Source organism: Syngnathus acus, chromosome 10 (genome assembly GCF_901709675.1).
Source record: "Syngnathus acus chromosome 10, fSynAcu1.2, whole genome shotgun sequence".
NCBI classification, from domain to species: domain Eukaryota; kingdom Metazoa; phylum Chordata; class Actinopteri; order Syngnathiformes; family Syngnathidae; genus Syngnathus; species Syngnathus acus.
Genome location: NC_051095.1, coordinates 17,123,480 through 17,134,686, shown reverse-complemented (window position 1 = coordinate 17,134,686; position 11,207 = coordinate 17,123,480). Strand labels below are relative to the sequence as shown.

Here is an 11,207-nt window from a genome sequence, read left to right as displayed (position 1 = left end):
ATTGCACTGTGACACTTTGTCAAGTTACTTCGTGATAGCAAGGAGCATTATGGGGTAAATGGGATTTTTTAGCTACCTAAGTTGCTTTCAAAACTGTGGTGTGGATGGTTGTTTGTCTCTGTGTATGTGCCCTGCGACTGGCTGGTGACCAGTTCAGGGTCTATTCTGCCTTTCGCCCCCGGTGGAAAAGCAGTACTTTCCTTTTAGCTTCCTTTTAGCTCCTTTTCTCACTTCAACTGCCCCCAAGATGTCGCAAAATGGCGGCAAAGGAATATGTTAATGAGGCAGGACTTGAGCTAATTCACATCTATTTATAAAAAAAAAGAACAAGTGGGGAATTGGTAAATATACTGTGAAACCACGGAGACTGCTGAAATGCGCTGAAAGAATGAGTTCATCTCAAATTACTCACAATTACCACAATTACCCTTGGTGTGAAATCCTCTTGGGTGAACGAGGCTGAACAAAAGTGTAACGTGTTCCGTTAAATGAATGGGGAAAAAAGTTAGATCATTTGTAAGATATATGATTTGTAGGAAATAAATAATAAATTTGGACCCCTGAAATGAAATTGGATAATTTAATGATCTCTTGTTCCACACTGACAAGTCACTGTACAGTGGTTGTAAAATAGCCTACTCCTTTAGAATGTTCATTTTCAAGGTCACTATCCTACTGCTATAAATGTATTGTGTTTTCATTTATTATTTATAGCACTTGTGTCCATGACTTTTATTGCACTGTCGTATGTCAGCTGTCACTTGGTCAGCAGATTGCTGTGAAGCCATCTTGCATGCCTTGTGTGTGTGTTTGTGTTTCTATGATGTTTATAGCCTATGCTGGGTTAAAAACATTCCCTTCCCAAAATTTGAGCTCATACACTTCTCGCGTCATATCTATTTAGAGCTTCCCTGTGGTGGGTCTCACATTATCACCATCTCGCTCCAAAGCTCAAATACTGTGACATCCAGCACAAGTGATCACAAGCCACTCCTTGGAGAAAAACCGATGGAATTATGTGGGGACTTTGCCGGATGGTCAACTGTTTTTGGTTGAAAAGTTGAGTTCTCGGCAAAATGGTTTCACCTGATTCCTCAAGTCCATCTCCTTCCTGCTCAGATGACAAGACACTTGATGGGACGCCGGCTTCCTTTCGGTACACATCTCACAGGACAAAGCAGGGTGGGATCGACAGCTTGTGCTACGTGTTCAGTGTGGGATGGCACCATCTGAGGCCCTTCATCCCATTCTTCCTCATTTGCTTCCTGGTGGTGGCCCTAGTCTACCTCATGCAGGCCATTATCTTCGGGGGCCCATTCAAAGACCCACATTTCTTTGTCAAGTTTAACCAGCGCTGGCCCAGGCCGACTCCAAGCCAACCGGATAAACTTTCCACGAATTAGTATGCTCTCGCTGGCAGCGTCTCCTCACAGTGGACTGGCATGGATGGATTATGAATTGAATATCAGCAGGGAAGACTACATCATTGTGTTGTTTATGCTATTTATTCACTTGTGTCTTTCCTGTCATTTTTAGCATGATACTATGAGGGAGGCAAAGTATGCTTAACATTTTTTGGTGTAGTTACCACCCTGTGCAAAAGAGTTCCACTTTAATATTACCTTTGGGCTGTTACAGCTTTTTTTTTTTTTTTTTTTTTTTTTTTTTTTTTTTTTTTTTAAGTAATTTTTCTTAGTGGTCAAACAAAAGAAAGAAAAATGAAGAAGCTTGTTTTCTCTGTATATTTCAAAGGTTTGGGGACATTCTGGTTTTGATACATATTGCAAAAAATGGAAACACTAACATGGTAGCGCATACATCTTCATCTCATATGTGTAGTTTGCAAAAACTTGTTCTACAATAACACTATCATAGATGTTAAATGATTTATTTGAAAAAATGGTCAACCAAAGATGGCATTAGATACTGAAAACTGGTAACTATTTGATTTCATGCATTACATGCATTACTGTCTGGTTGATGCGGTAGTTATTAATCACACATAATTGGCGTAATTTTTGTGAGCATTCCATAATCTAACAGTCTTTTATTGCAGGCATGAATATTTTTAATATATCATTCCTTTCCAATGAGATTTTTTTAATATGGAAAACTAAAGAAAATCGCAAAATAAAGAGGTTCCTTTCATTGTGACAATATGTTGCCTGGAATGTACTATGTTGAATATTCCTACTTTTCTCTAAAGATTAAGTGGAGTTTTCCTTTTTTTTTTGTGAAGTTTGTGTTGGAGACTTCCGTTTCACACAGGAACTGTACACTTGACTGTGTAATTTAGTGTTGTCTATTTTTGACTTATTTCGTATTTTTGAGCAATTCCGTTTGATAAAAAATGAGGTTTTGTGATTAATATGGACACCTCGACAACCTTAAGGCGAAAGGTTTGAAAAGGAAGCCTGAACAGTCTTGTTTCTAGCACGATCAACAAACTTTGTCATCTTTGATTTGCCTTATCGTTTGTACGATACTATCACCCAGTGGTCAAGATGAAAACTACACCAAAAACGACCGCGGATAACTACGATGACGTCATCAAAACGAACGTGAGAAACCTCGCTCGAACACAAAAAGTCCTGTTTGGTGTTACTGTACATTATTGGTATGTTTTAAAAAACATTTTGTTTGATTAATTTGAAATAGCGTGTCTTTTCGGTGAACTTTGAGCAAACGGTGAGTGCACTTGCAATTTAAACGTTTGTCATCTTCACTGCTTCGTGCAAAGGGAAGCTCACAAGAACGCATAAATAAGATATTTCACATTCCATGCCCAGATCATATTTAAGTCGTATATGTGCAGTTCATTACTGGTTACTTCAGTAACGGCACGACGTGACACCGGCTTAGTGTGACAGCCACGAGCTTCTTGCGAGGTTATTAGCAGCAATGCTAATTGGTTTTCCATAAACTTTTAGTTTTTTTTCTTGAACTAATGTCCGCACTGGAATATTGTTTATTTTTACTAATTTTATATTGTCAGTCTTCAGCATGACAACTTTTGTCCTGGTTAAAGCACAAAGTGTAAATATGGGGTAGTATTGTGATTACTCTCAACTTTAGCTTCGGTTTTATAAAATATGATTAATCACACCAGAACAATTTTGTAGTTAAAACTTTTAAGGAATTATGCTCTCCTTAACTGCTAAGATATGTAAAATTGCAACAGTTTCAAATATACGCACGCCATCAGTATTTGTACTCATTTTGTATGTTAAAGTGAATAAATATTTATAAAAAGCGCGCGTGCACGCACACACACGCACATTTATCCAGTACGCCATTTAACCAATTCATGCTCATATGTAATTTAGTACGAGTAACAAGTAGAAAATGTACTTTGGAGGAGCCTTGGTTCTGTTCTGGGTCTGATTTGCTACATCGGACACAGGGTGTTGAATCTGTATATATAAATGTACACACACACACACACACACACACATCAACAGAAAATATATTTCAAACTTTAAAAATAAAATACACCTTCTTGTTTGCTCCTCTCCAGTTGATGGGGAGATGTGGTGCTACCGAAAGCCCGGATTTGAAGCCCTCCTCGTGGCGGAGTTGCAGAGACAGCAACAGCAGCGACAGTTCTGTGACACTCTGCTGCGGGCAAATGGTACTTAATACCTACAAAATATTGTATGATCATTTTTCTTTGCTTCACAAAAAGTTATGTTCTTTTGTTTGTTAATGGCCCAGTTACCAATCAAATATGTACAATTTGGCACAAATCCACATTAGGATTGTCCATCCTTGGTGAAGGTGTGTCTTCTACCAATGGACTGGGACCGTTTTAGCTGAAAAAATATGAAATTGTGTGGTTTTAGCTGATTGTTTTAATGGATATCATAAGTTTGATGTGGCCCACCCCGTGTTTGATGATTTTGGCACCCTTAGCCTAAGCATGACCATACATCGCCCATCCTTGATGGCATCTCCTCCCCCCCAGGTGTTTCAGTGCCAGCCCACAGCTGTGTCCTTTCGGCCATCAGCCCTCAGCTGTCCAATGCTCTGTCCTCCTCATCGGCGCCTCCAGCTGGACAAGAGCATATGGTGGAATTTGGGACAGTCTGCGCCAGCTCTCTCCTTCATGTGGTCAGCCTGCTGTACTCAGGGGAGATGGCTGGGGAGGGGGAGCGCGAGAAGCAGGAGGCAGTGTCGGCAGCAGCCAAGTTGGGCATCCTGGGGCTGGTGGAGGTCACACGGAGACAGTGGCAAAGCGGCGTGGGCATTGAGGTGGGTGTACAGACTGATCCAGCGGAGCTCCATGAGAAGGAAGTCTCCAGCTTGAGGCAGGAGGTGAGTGACGGCAGCGCTATTCTGGGGGAAGAGACGCTTCCAAGTGGCAAAAAAAACGCGCTGACTGAGACAGAAGAGATGCAAGCGAGCTCCATCCCCTCTTGTCAGTCCGTGGCTACCTATGAGACCATTGACGTGGCTCAGTTTGAGAGTTTAGGACTGGTCGACAATCATGATGTCCAACTAAGTGTTCCAACTCCCCTCATCTACTTGCTAAATGAAGCCGAAAAACTTCAAACTTTCTCTGAGACCAAATACCCGGACAGCCCGTGGACTGCAGAGTCGCTGAGCTTGTTCAGCAACCGTCAGGCAGAATCCATAGTTTTAGAGGCTGAAGGAGCTGAAGACAATCAGTTTGAGCAGTATCAAGATGACATCCCAGGATTCATCAGCCACTTTTTAAATGCGGGGTCCGAGGAGGCCTCGCACACGGGGCGTGCTAGTAGGAAGCCGCGTGGCCGGCCCAGGCGGCGAGATGGAGCCGAGAGACCAGCACGGAGACCGCAAGCTCGCAAAAGAGGGAGGGGGAGGGGGAGAGGTGGGTGGATGCAGACGGTGGATGTGCAAGAAGTGGGCGTGAGCAAGAGGCACAAGTCGCTCCTGCAGAGGTGCGGGAAGGCGACCGCTATGAGGACAGGCCAGGGGGGAGGAGCCACAGGCAGCAAATTGTACCTACAGACTCGCCACCTTTTAGCATGGAGCCACCCCCAAAGACGACAAAGGCAGCCCAAGGAATGGGACTTTTGCCTAAGTGGACAAAGTCAAAGCTGGAAGGGAGGAGGAAACGACGTGACGCGTGGCAGGAGGAACAAAACACTGCAGGATACACAGGTGACATGAAGACATACACACACAAAGACGCACAAACACCAGATTGGGTGATGTCATACCAGCTAACGGAGGATTTTGCTGGTGGAGTTCAGATTTCGAGTCATTTGTTTTTATATGCCAAACACGGGTCGTGAAATGCAGAGAAATGCCACGCCATGTATGCGACAGGAAGCGAAGTGTTGCTTGGCAACGCTTTGTGGCATCTAGCTGCATCCATAGGCAATTAGAATGGGCTGTCCATTATTCATTCATTTGCAGCAGGGTTTGGTCTGTTTCACCCGCAATTAGCAGGGTACACACCCCATCTACAAAATGTTTTCTTTTAAAAATTAAATCTGGATGTTGAGCTCAAAGGTTTGACAAACCCAAGACTAGATTTTCTACGATTTTCACTTGTAAATGTTACAGAAAGGTCTCCCAATTCTTTTGTGCGTAATATTTACACATACTCCGTCACATCTTCCCTATTTACTCATTGGCCAAAAAAATTAGGCACACCTGCATTATAAGTTAGCTAAGGGATAGCCGGCCAGGTAAACAAATTTCAAATAAATCTAAAATGCTTTATCAACTTCACAGGTGAGTATAATTTAACCTTCTCTAAACCTTTGAATGTGTGAAAACAAAAATGTGCTGAAAACAAAAATGCATTTCTAACAACCTTCTTCTGCCAGGTGTCACACACTGCCCTATGTCCTGCACCTCCACCTCGTGTGGACCCGCCAGACCACTTAGATTGTCTCTTTGAGGAAGTGACGAGGGAAATGGATGGCAAATTGTGCAGCAGCACTCCATGCTGCCAGCCACCTGCAGCAGTCCAAAATTGCAGTTGCACCAGTGGTGGCAACACTCACTGTCATGCGCAAGCATGTAGTCACGGCTTCACAGAGGTTGTCGCTACGGGACGAGCAAACGGCGAGGTGGTCCATCTGGAGCCGCAGGTGGACGTTGATCTTGTAACTATGCTGGATGACTTCCTGCAGTCCTTGGAGCAACACGGTAGCAACTGTGTTGGAATGGAGGCACAAGAAGAGCAAGGTGGCAGTCGCTGTCCCAGCTCACGGCATAAACAACCGGTAACAAGGTCCTCACACTACAACACGCGAAGAGCAAGTACTCTCAATGCCACCAAGAGAGTTAAAACTGCAAGAAAACGCAGAAAAAAGAAACGGCTTCCTGCAAAAGCAAAGGAACGGATCCATGAGTCAGTGAGGGACATGACTCAAAGAAGTGATGTTGGAGGAGATAAAAGGGTACGGTGCTTGCCCGTGATGCAACTAAGTACGTGTAACGCTCTGAATCCTGTCAGCTATCAGGAAGTCAAGGGGCTCAACTAATTACAGTATATACAGGTTGTCCCAAAAACTCACTTCTCGACTGCACGTGACTTCTTTCACGAACAGATACGTCTCATGAGTTACATTAAAGAAAATATCACTCAATTGAAGTTTAGACCACAGTTTCCCAACCTTTATTGAGCCAATTGCTTATTCTGACTGACGCTGGTTTTGCAGTATGAAAATCTCGAGATATACCCAAATAATGATAATCCTTTGCCACGTGGTGTGGGGAACCTGCAAGGAATTCAACATGGTCTCAATCCAAGCAAAACTTCACTTCGCTCCATCTTTGATGTTTTTGTACTTCTGGTAACACAAATCGTACGTTTTTCATTGTTTAGGATGTTTGGTACTTGAAATAAAACTCAGGAATACATGTGCAAAAAGCAGTCAAAGAGTTGTTTTAGGGACACACTGTGTATACATGCAAATATTCATGTCAAAAAAAGAATCTGTTTATTGATCAAGGTGTGATTCCTCAACAGAATCTTGCACGAGCGAAGACCAGGCCATCATCGAAGCATCAGCCAGTCTCGGTTATCGCAAAGGCTTATCCCCTCAGGAGTCGATGCAAGTTAACCCAGATCGCAGTGAGTTGGCTCATGGCCTTCTTTTACCTGTGCTATTGCAAATAATGAATGTATGATATTCTTATTATGTGTTGATGATAAAAACCTGGTGTGCTAGAGATAAAACTAGGGAACATTCAGAGTAACTGCAAAAAAAAGATGTCGTAAAAGAAAAATCATTGACCAGCGTAATATTTGGTCCACTCAAATAAGTGATCTCCCTGACGTTGTCTTATCAAAAGGATCAGCCACACTCAAAAAAACTACCACCACGAATGGGCCAACCAGGTCGTAAGCGAGGACGACCGAAGAAGAAGAGACCGCTTCCCAGTGAAAGTGATAGTGACACACTTGAGGTTCAAGACAGATGTGAAAACAAAGCAATTGAGAAGAGGGCAGCAAAGAGGCGAGCCCGGCCACAAGGGGAGACAACGGATATCGGCGGTGAAGCCAAGAGGACGTACTCAGAGCCAAATATTCCGCTTCCTGTCAAGTCATATGATGAGACCACCATGTCAACCAACACAGAAAATAATAACGGCAAAGAGCTCGATGATACGAACGCAGGTACTGACTCGAGCCCCGGGGAACACATAGAAAAAGAAAGCTGACGGAACTGTCTATGTGTTTCACCACTTTTTTTTCTCATCAACAGATGTCAACCTTGAAACAGGAAGTACAGAGGGGGATGACATCGACGTGATTGGAGCCTTGGGATCCATCCCCGAGCCGGTCACCATCAACTGGTCACCGTCTTCAGAGAACGAAGAGGAGGAGACTGACAAAGAGATTGACGTCGTAGGAGGGGCGGACTTGACTTCTTTGTCAGTGGACTTTGCTGTGAACAATGCTACGTATGTCCAGGATCTATCATGTTGAGGTACGCTAGTTGACTTAGTCCCAGTCCTCCAAGTTGGCTCTCCTCTTTGAGTTGCATTAGTGACACTAATGGAGTTCAATAGGACCAGATTTTAACGTGTAGCATCAGGATAAGCGTTTTACTTGACCTACACCTAGTAAGTCACCTCAATTTTCACTGTAAAGACTGCTTTGTTAGGCATCTGCTCTTCAGTTGACCGCCTGGATTATTACTGGCATGTTCGGTCCGTTGTGCCGCATACAAGGGACGGTTGAGTTGAAAACAACACTAGTGATACTGTGGCCTGGTTTTATCTTCTGTTAGAAGAACCCTCTCTTTTTTTTTATTTTTTTTTTAATTGCAATTGTAGCGGAGTGGAGTGCGCCACCTGGCTGCAACCCGTAGAAGTACTGTCGACTCGGCCTTAACTTGAAAAAGAAGAATATGTCAGGAATGGAACAAACACTGGACTCCATCCTTCTGCTCAGTACAAAATGGCATTCTGTCATCTGATAAAACATACCTGTTCATTAATCAGCACTTATATTCCTCATGGTCAATCATTTTCAATCAAATGCAGGTTCGCTTTTTGACAATAATATCTTATTGCAATGGTTCTCCAATTCTTTCCACCAAGTAGCACCTGAGCCAATATTTCAAGAAAAAACTAAAAGGCTACACATATTTGAGGCGAAAATGACTTTATTTGCTATCAACCTGTGAGTCGACCTCCTCCACACAAAACGATCACACACCAGCTGCACCACAGTTAGGAAGTTCTCCTTCAAGTGGCCTTTAATTTCAGCTCAGTATATGTGTTTGTGAGTTGGGCCCTCGAACCAAATAAAAAAACACGTTACCCGAGTGTCATCTACTGTACGTATGTTGGCATGTGTGTGTGGACTGCGGAGTTCCCTGTGCTTTAGCAGTGCTATATTGTCTCTCACATTCATTTGTGGAGCAGTGTGGAGTGGGTTGCAGGAATGTGGAGCAGACAGAAAGGAGGAGATCATAGGTAGGAAGGAGCTGCTATGTCAGTCTTGTCTTCCTCTCAGTGCTGGATGCGTCTGATGGACTGGATCTGGGGAGTTTGGCAGTGGGAGCCCCAGGTTTTGCATTGCTGGTAGTCACCACTGTGTCTCTCGGACTCCATGATGTACTGCTGGCCCCTGTAGCCAGAGAACTGGTAGCACACAAAGCTGTGGGAGGAAACAAATAGTAGGACTTCACTTCCAAAGTCAAACGTTGGCATACATGGAGCAACTTTTGCATCACAGAAAGGTCTAAACTAAGACAAGATCATCATATCATTGTACTCTTTCGAACATTTCTATGTGGCGGTTTGGTGCGAGTGCTTTTTAATTTAACATGGGTGACTTGGCTCAGTAAAGCTTGGGCAGCACTGATTTCATTTTAATTTGCCAAAGTGAGGTGAAGAAAGCCAAAGCATTTTGAAACTCGCTTTCCATGTAAAAGGCCAAATGTTCTCTCCCAAATTCAGAATAGGAAAGACAGCTCTCTGGAAACTTACGCGCCGCACTGCACGTGCATGGAGCCCACTTCAGGTGTCAGCCAGCCCATGGCCTGCAGGGAGGGGTAGTCATCAGAGATCTCCACGCTGCGGCCCATGAAGTTCTCCTTCTCAAAGATGATCATGCGGCTGCTCTGGTGAGACTGGAAGACGGTAGCCGGTCTTGGATCACGAGGAAGCGTGGGGAGATCCATTCCGAGTCTAATGAATACTTACAGCGCAGTAGATGGGGCGCAGAGACATGAGGCGTTCGACGTGGTAAGCGAGGGAGCCGCTGTAGGAGTCCCAGTGGGGGTATTCTCCTCTCTCCAGGATCAACTGCTGGCCTTGGAAGTCATGGTGCTCAAAACCGACCCAGCTTCACAAACAGATAAAGAACTCTTGACGTGAGTGTTCCAGCAACTATCCATGTGAACATTTCAAGGTGCTAATCCCAACAGGGTTGATACATTTCGGCCTCGGTGACAAAACTTCACTGAGACTTACGCGCCGCTCTCTACCCTGATGGAACGGATGTTGTCCAGACCACAGTCTTGGATATTACCACACTCGGAGGTCAACTCCAGGCATTTGCCCTGGAAATGCTCCTGCTCAAAAACAGTCACCTGTCGAGGCAATATCAGGTCATAAATGCCAAAATGTAAATAACATTCCCGTCTTCACTCCTCAGTGTTACCTTGAAGAAGGGAGCCATGCCCATTCCTGAGTTGGCCAGGGGTTGCATCATCGGGGACCTTGTAGTTCGGAACATCTTTACGCCTGATGCGACAAAAACACGAACTTATGAGAAAATGATTTAGTTCTATTATGCACAAAAACATCAATATATTCAGTAGTTTGTCCTTTATTCAGTGCAGCCATTCTTTGACATGTATTGTGCTTGCAGTTGGAGCAGAGACAGGACCTTACCGGAAGAGCTCTGGAGTGGAACGCACCTGCCGCCAGCCTCGCGTAGAGTTTTGGGAGGACCTGGCGCTTCAGTTTTATATGGGTAGGCAGGTCATGCAGGGTGGGGTGGTGGAGGAGGGATGGCCTATGGGTGGGGCTCTCCTGCAGCGGCGAGTTCACGCCAGGCCATGCGCACTCTTGCACTATTGGCAGTCCGCAGAGAGGCGCGCCCCCAGGCCGCTGTGACCACCTCAGCACATATCATAGAGAAAAGACAAAGGGGGTCCGGTATGTTCGGACCCCGGTCAGCAATCCAGCGTGTATGGCTGCACAAAGGATCGCTGATAAGGGCAGAGAGTGAGCGGATTAAGAGTGGAGCACAAGGGGGCACCTAAAGGCTGGGAGGCTATTCACCACAATCCACAATTCATAAATTGTCAAACTTATCAGCTTGAAAATCTTCTAAACATGTCAAGGTTTGAGAAACGTGATGATGATGATGATGATGACGTTGTTACTGATCTGCACAACAATGTTTTCTTGTCTAGCCCATTAGGTGCGATTTTATCCGACAACGCAATATAAATTAAACAGCAGTTGCTATAATATTCACATAGTATAGGATGCAGCAGGGTTTGTAAGTAATTCATTCGTTTGTTTTTTTAATTCTTGAATAGGGTCCACAATTTTTTCCACACATTTCAGGACTCAGCAGAAGTTTATGAGAAGAGTTCCACATAGATAAATTGCAGTTGAATGCAAACCAAGTTTGTGTGAAGCAGTCTTAGCATGTTAAACATAAATATTAAACATTTGCAACATAATTAAAAAGCATATTATGTTTCATATTTTAGCTATACAATTTGTGTGCCAAT

At 44.0% G+C, this 11,207-nt stretch overlaps 2 protein-coding genes across 2 annotated transcripts; one reads left to right on the top strand and one right to left on the bottom strand.

The window, feature by feature from the left end:
• Window positions 1-52: 52 nt before the first annotated feature.
• LOC119129757 lies at window positions 53-6,482 on the top strand. The gene is made up of 4 exons (XM_037263165.1): window positions 53-2,561; window positions 3,518-3,631; window positions 3,965-5,145; window positions 5,820-6,482. Exons 2-4 carry the CDS (start codon window positions 3,529-3,531, stop codon window positions 6,480-6,482), a joined length of 1,947 nt encoding a protein of 648 aa, XP_037119060.1. The 5' UTR covers window positions 53-2,561; window positions 3,518-3,528.
• A 2,115-nt stretch (window positions 6,483-8,597) lies between these two features.
• cryba1l1 (crystallin, beta A1, like 1) lies at window positions 8,598-10,460 on the bottom strand. The gene is made up of 6 exons (XM_037262488.1): window positions 10,354-10,460; window positions 10,121-10,203; window positions 9,931-10,049; window positions 9,661-9,802; window positions 9,445-9,587; window positions 8,598-9,112 (listed from the first exon to the last, which is right to left on the bottom strand). The coding sequence occupies exons 2-6, from the start codon at window positions 10,193-10,195 to the stop codon at window positions 8,965-8,967; spliced, it is 627 nt and encodes a 208-aa protein (XP_037118383.1). The 5' UTR covers window positions 10,196-10,203; window positions 10,354-10,460; the 3' UTR covers window positions 8,598-8,964.
• Between the last annotated feature and the right edge of the window lie 747 nt (window positions 10,461-11,207).

What these genes read in the sequence shown, in the direction of transcription:
- cryba1l1 (XM_037262488.1), bottom strand. Translation starts at nt 10,195, where the DNA reads ATGTTCCGAACTACAAGGTCCCCGATGATGCAACCCCTGGCCAACTCA. An exon ending in GCATGGCTCCCTTCTTCAAG is followed by an intron (nt 10,050 to 10,120) that starts GTAACACTGAGG and finishes TTGCCTCGACAG; the next exon opens with GTGACTGTTTTTGAGCAGGA. An exon ending in ATCAGGGTAGAGAGCGGCGC is followed by an intron (nt 9,803 to 9,930) that starts GTAAGTCTCAGT and finishes CTGTTTGTGAAG; the next exon opens with CTGGGTCGGTTTTGAGCACC.
- LOC119129757 (XM_037263165.1), top strand. Translation starts at nt 3,529, where the DNA reads ATGTGGTGCTACCGAAAGCCCGGATTTGAAGCCCTCCTCGTGGCGGAG. An exon ending in CACTCTGCTGCGGGCAAATG is followed by an intron (nt 3,632 to 3,964) that starts GTACTTAATACC and finishes CCTCCCCCCCAG; the next exon opens with GTGTTTCAGTGCCAGCCCAC. An exon ending in AAACACTGCAGGATACACAG is followed by an intron (nt 5,146 to 5,819) that starts GTGACATGAAGA and finishes TTCTTCTGCCAG; the next exon opens with GTGTCACACACTGCCCTATG.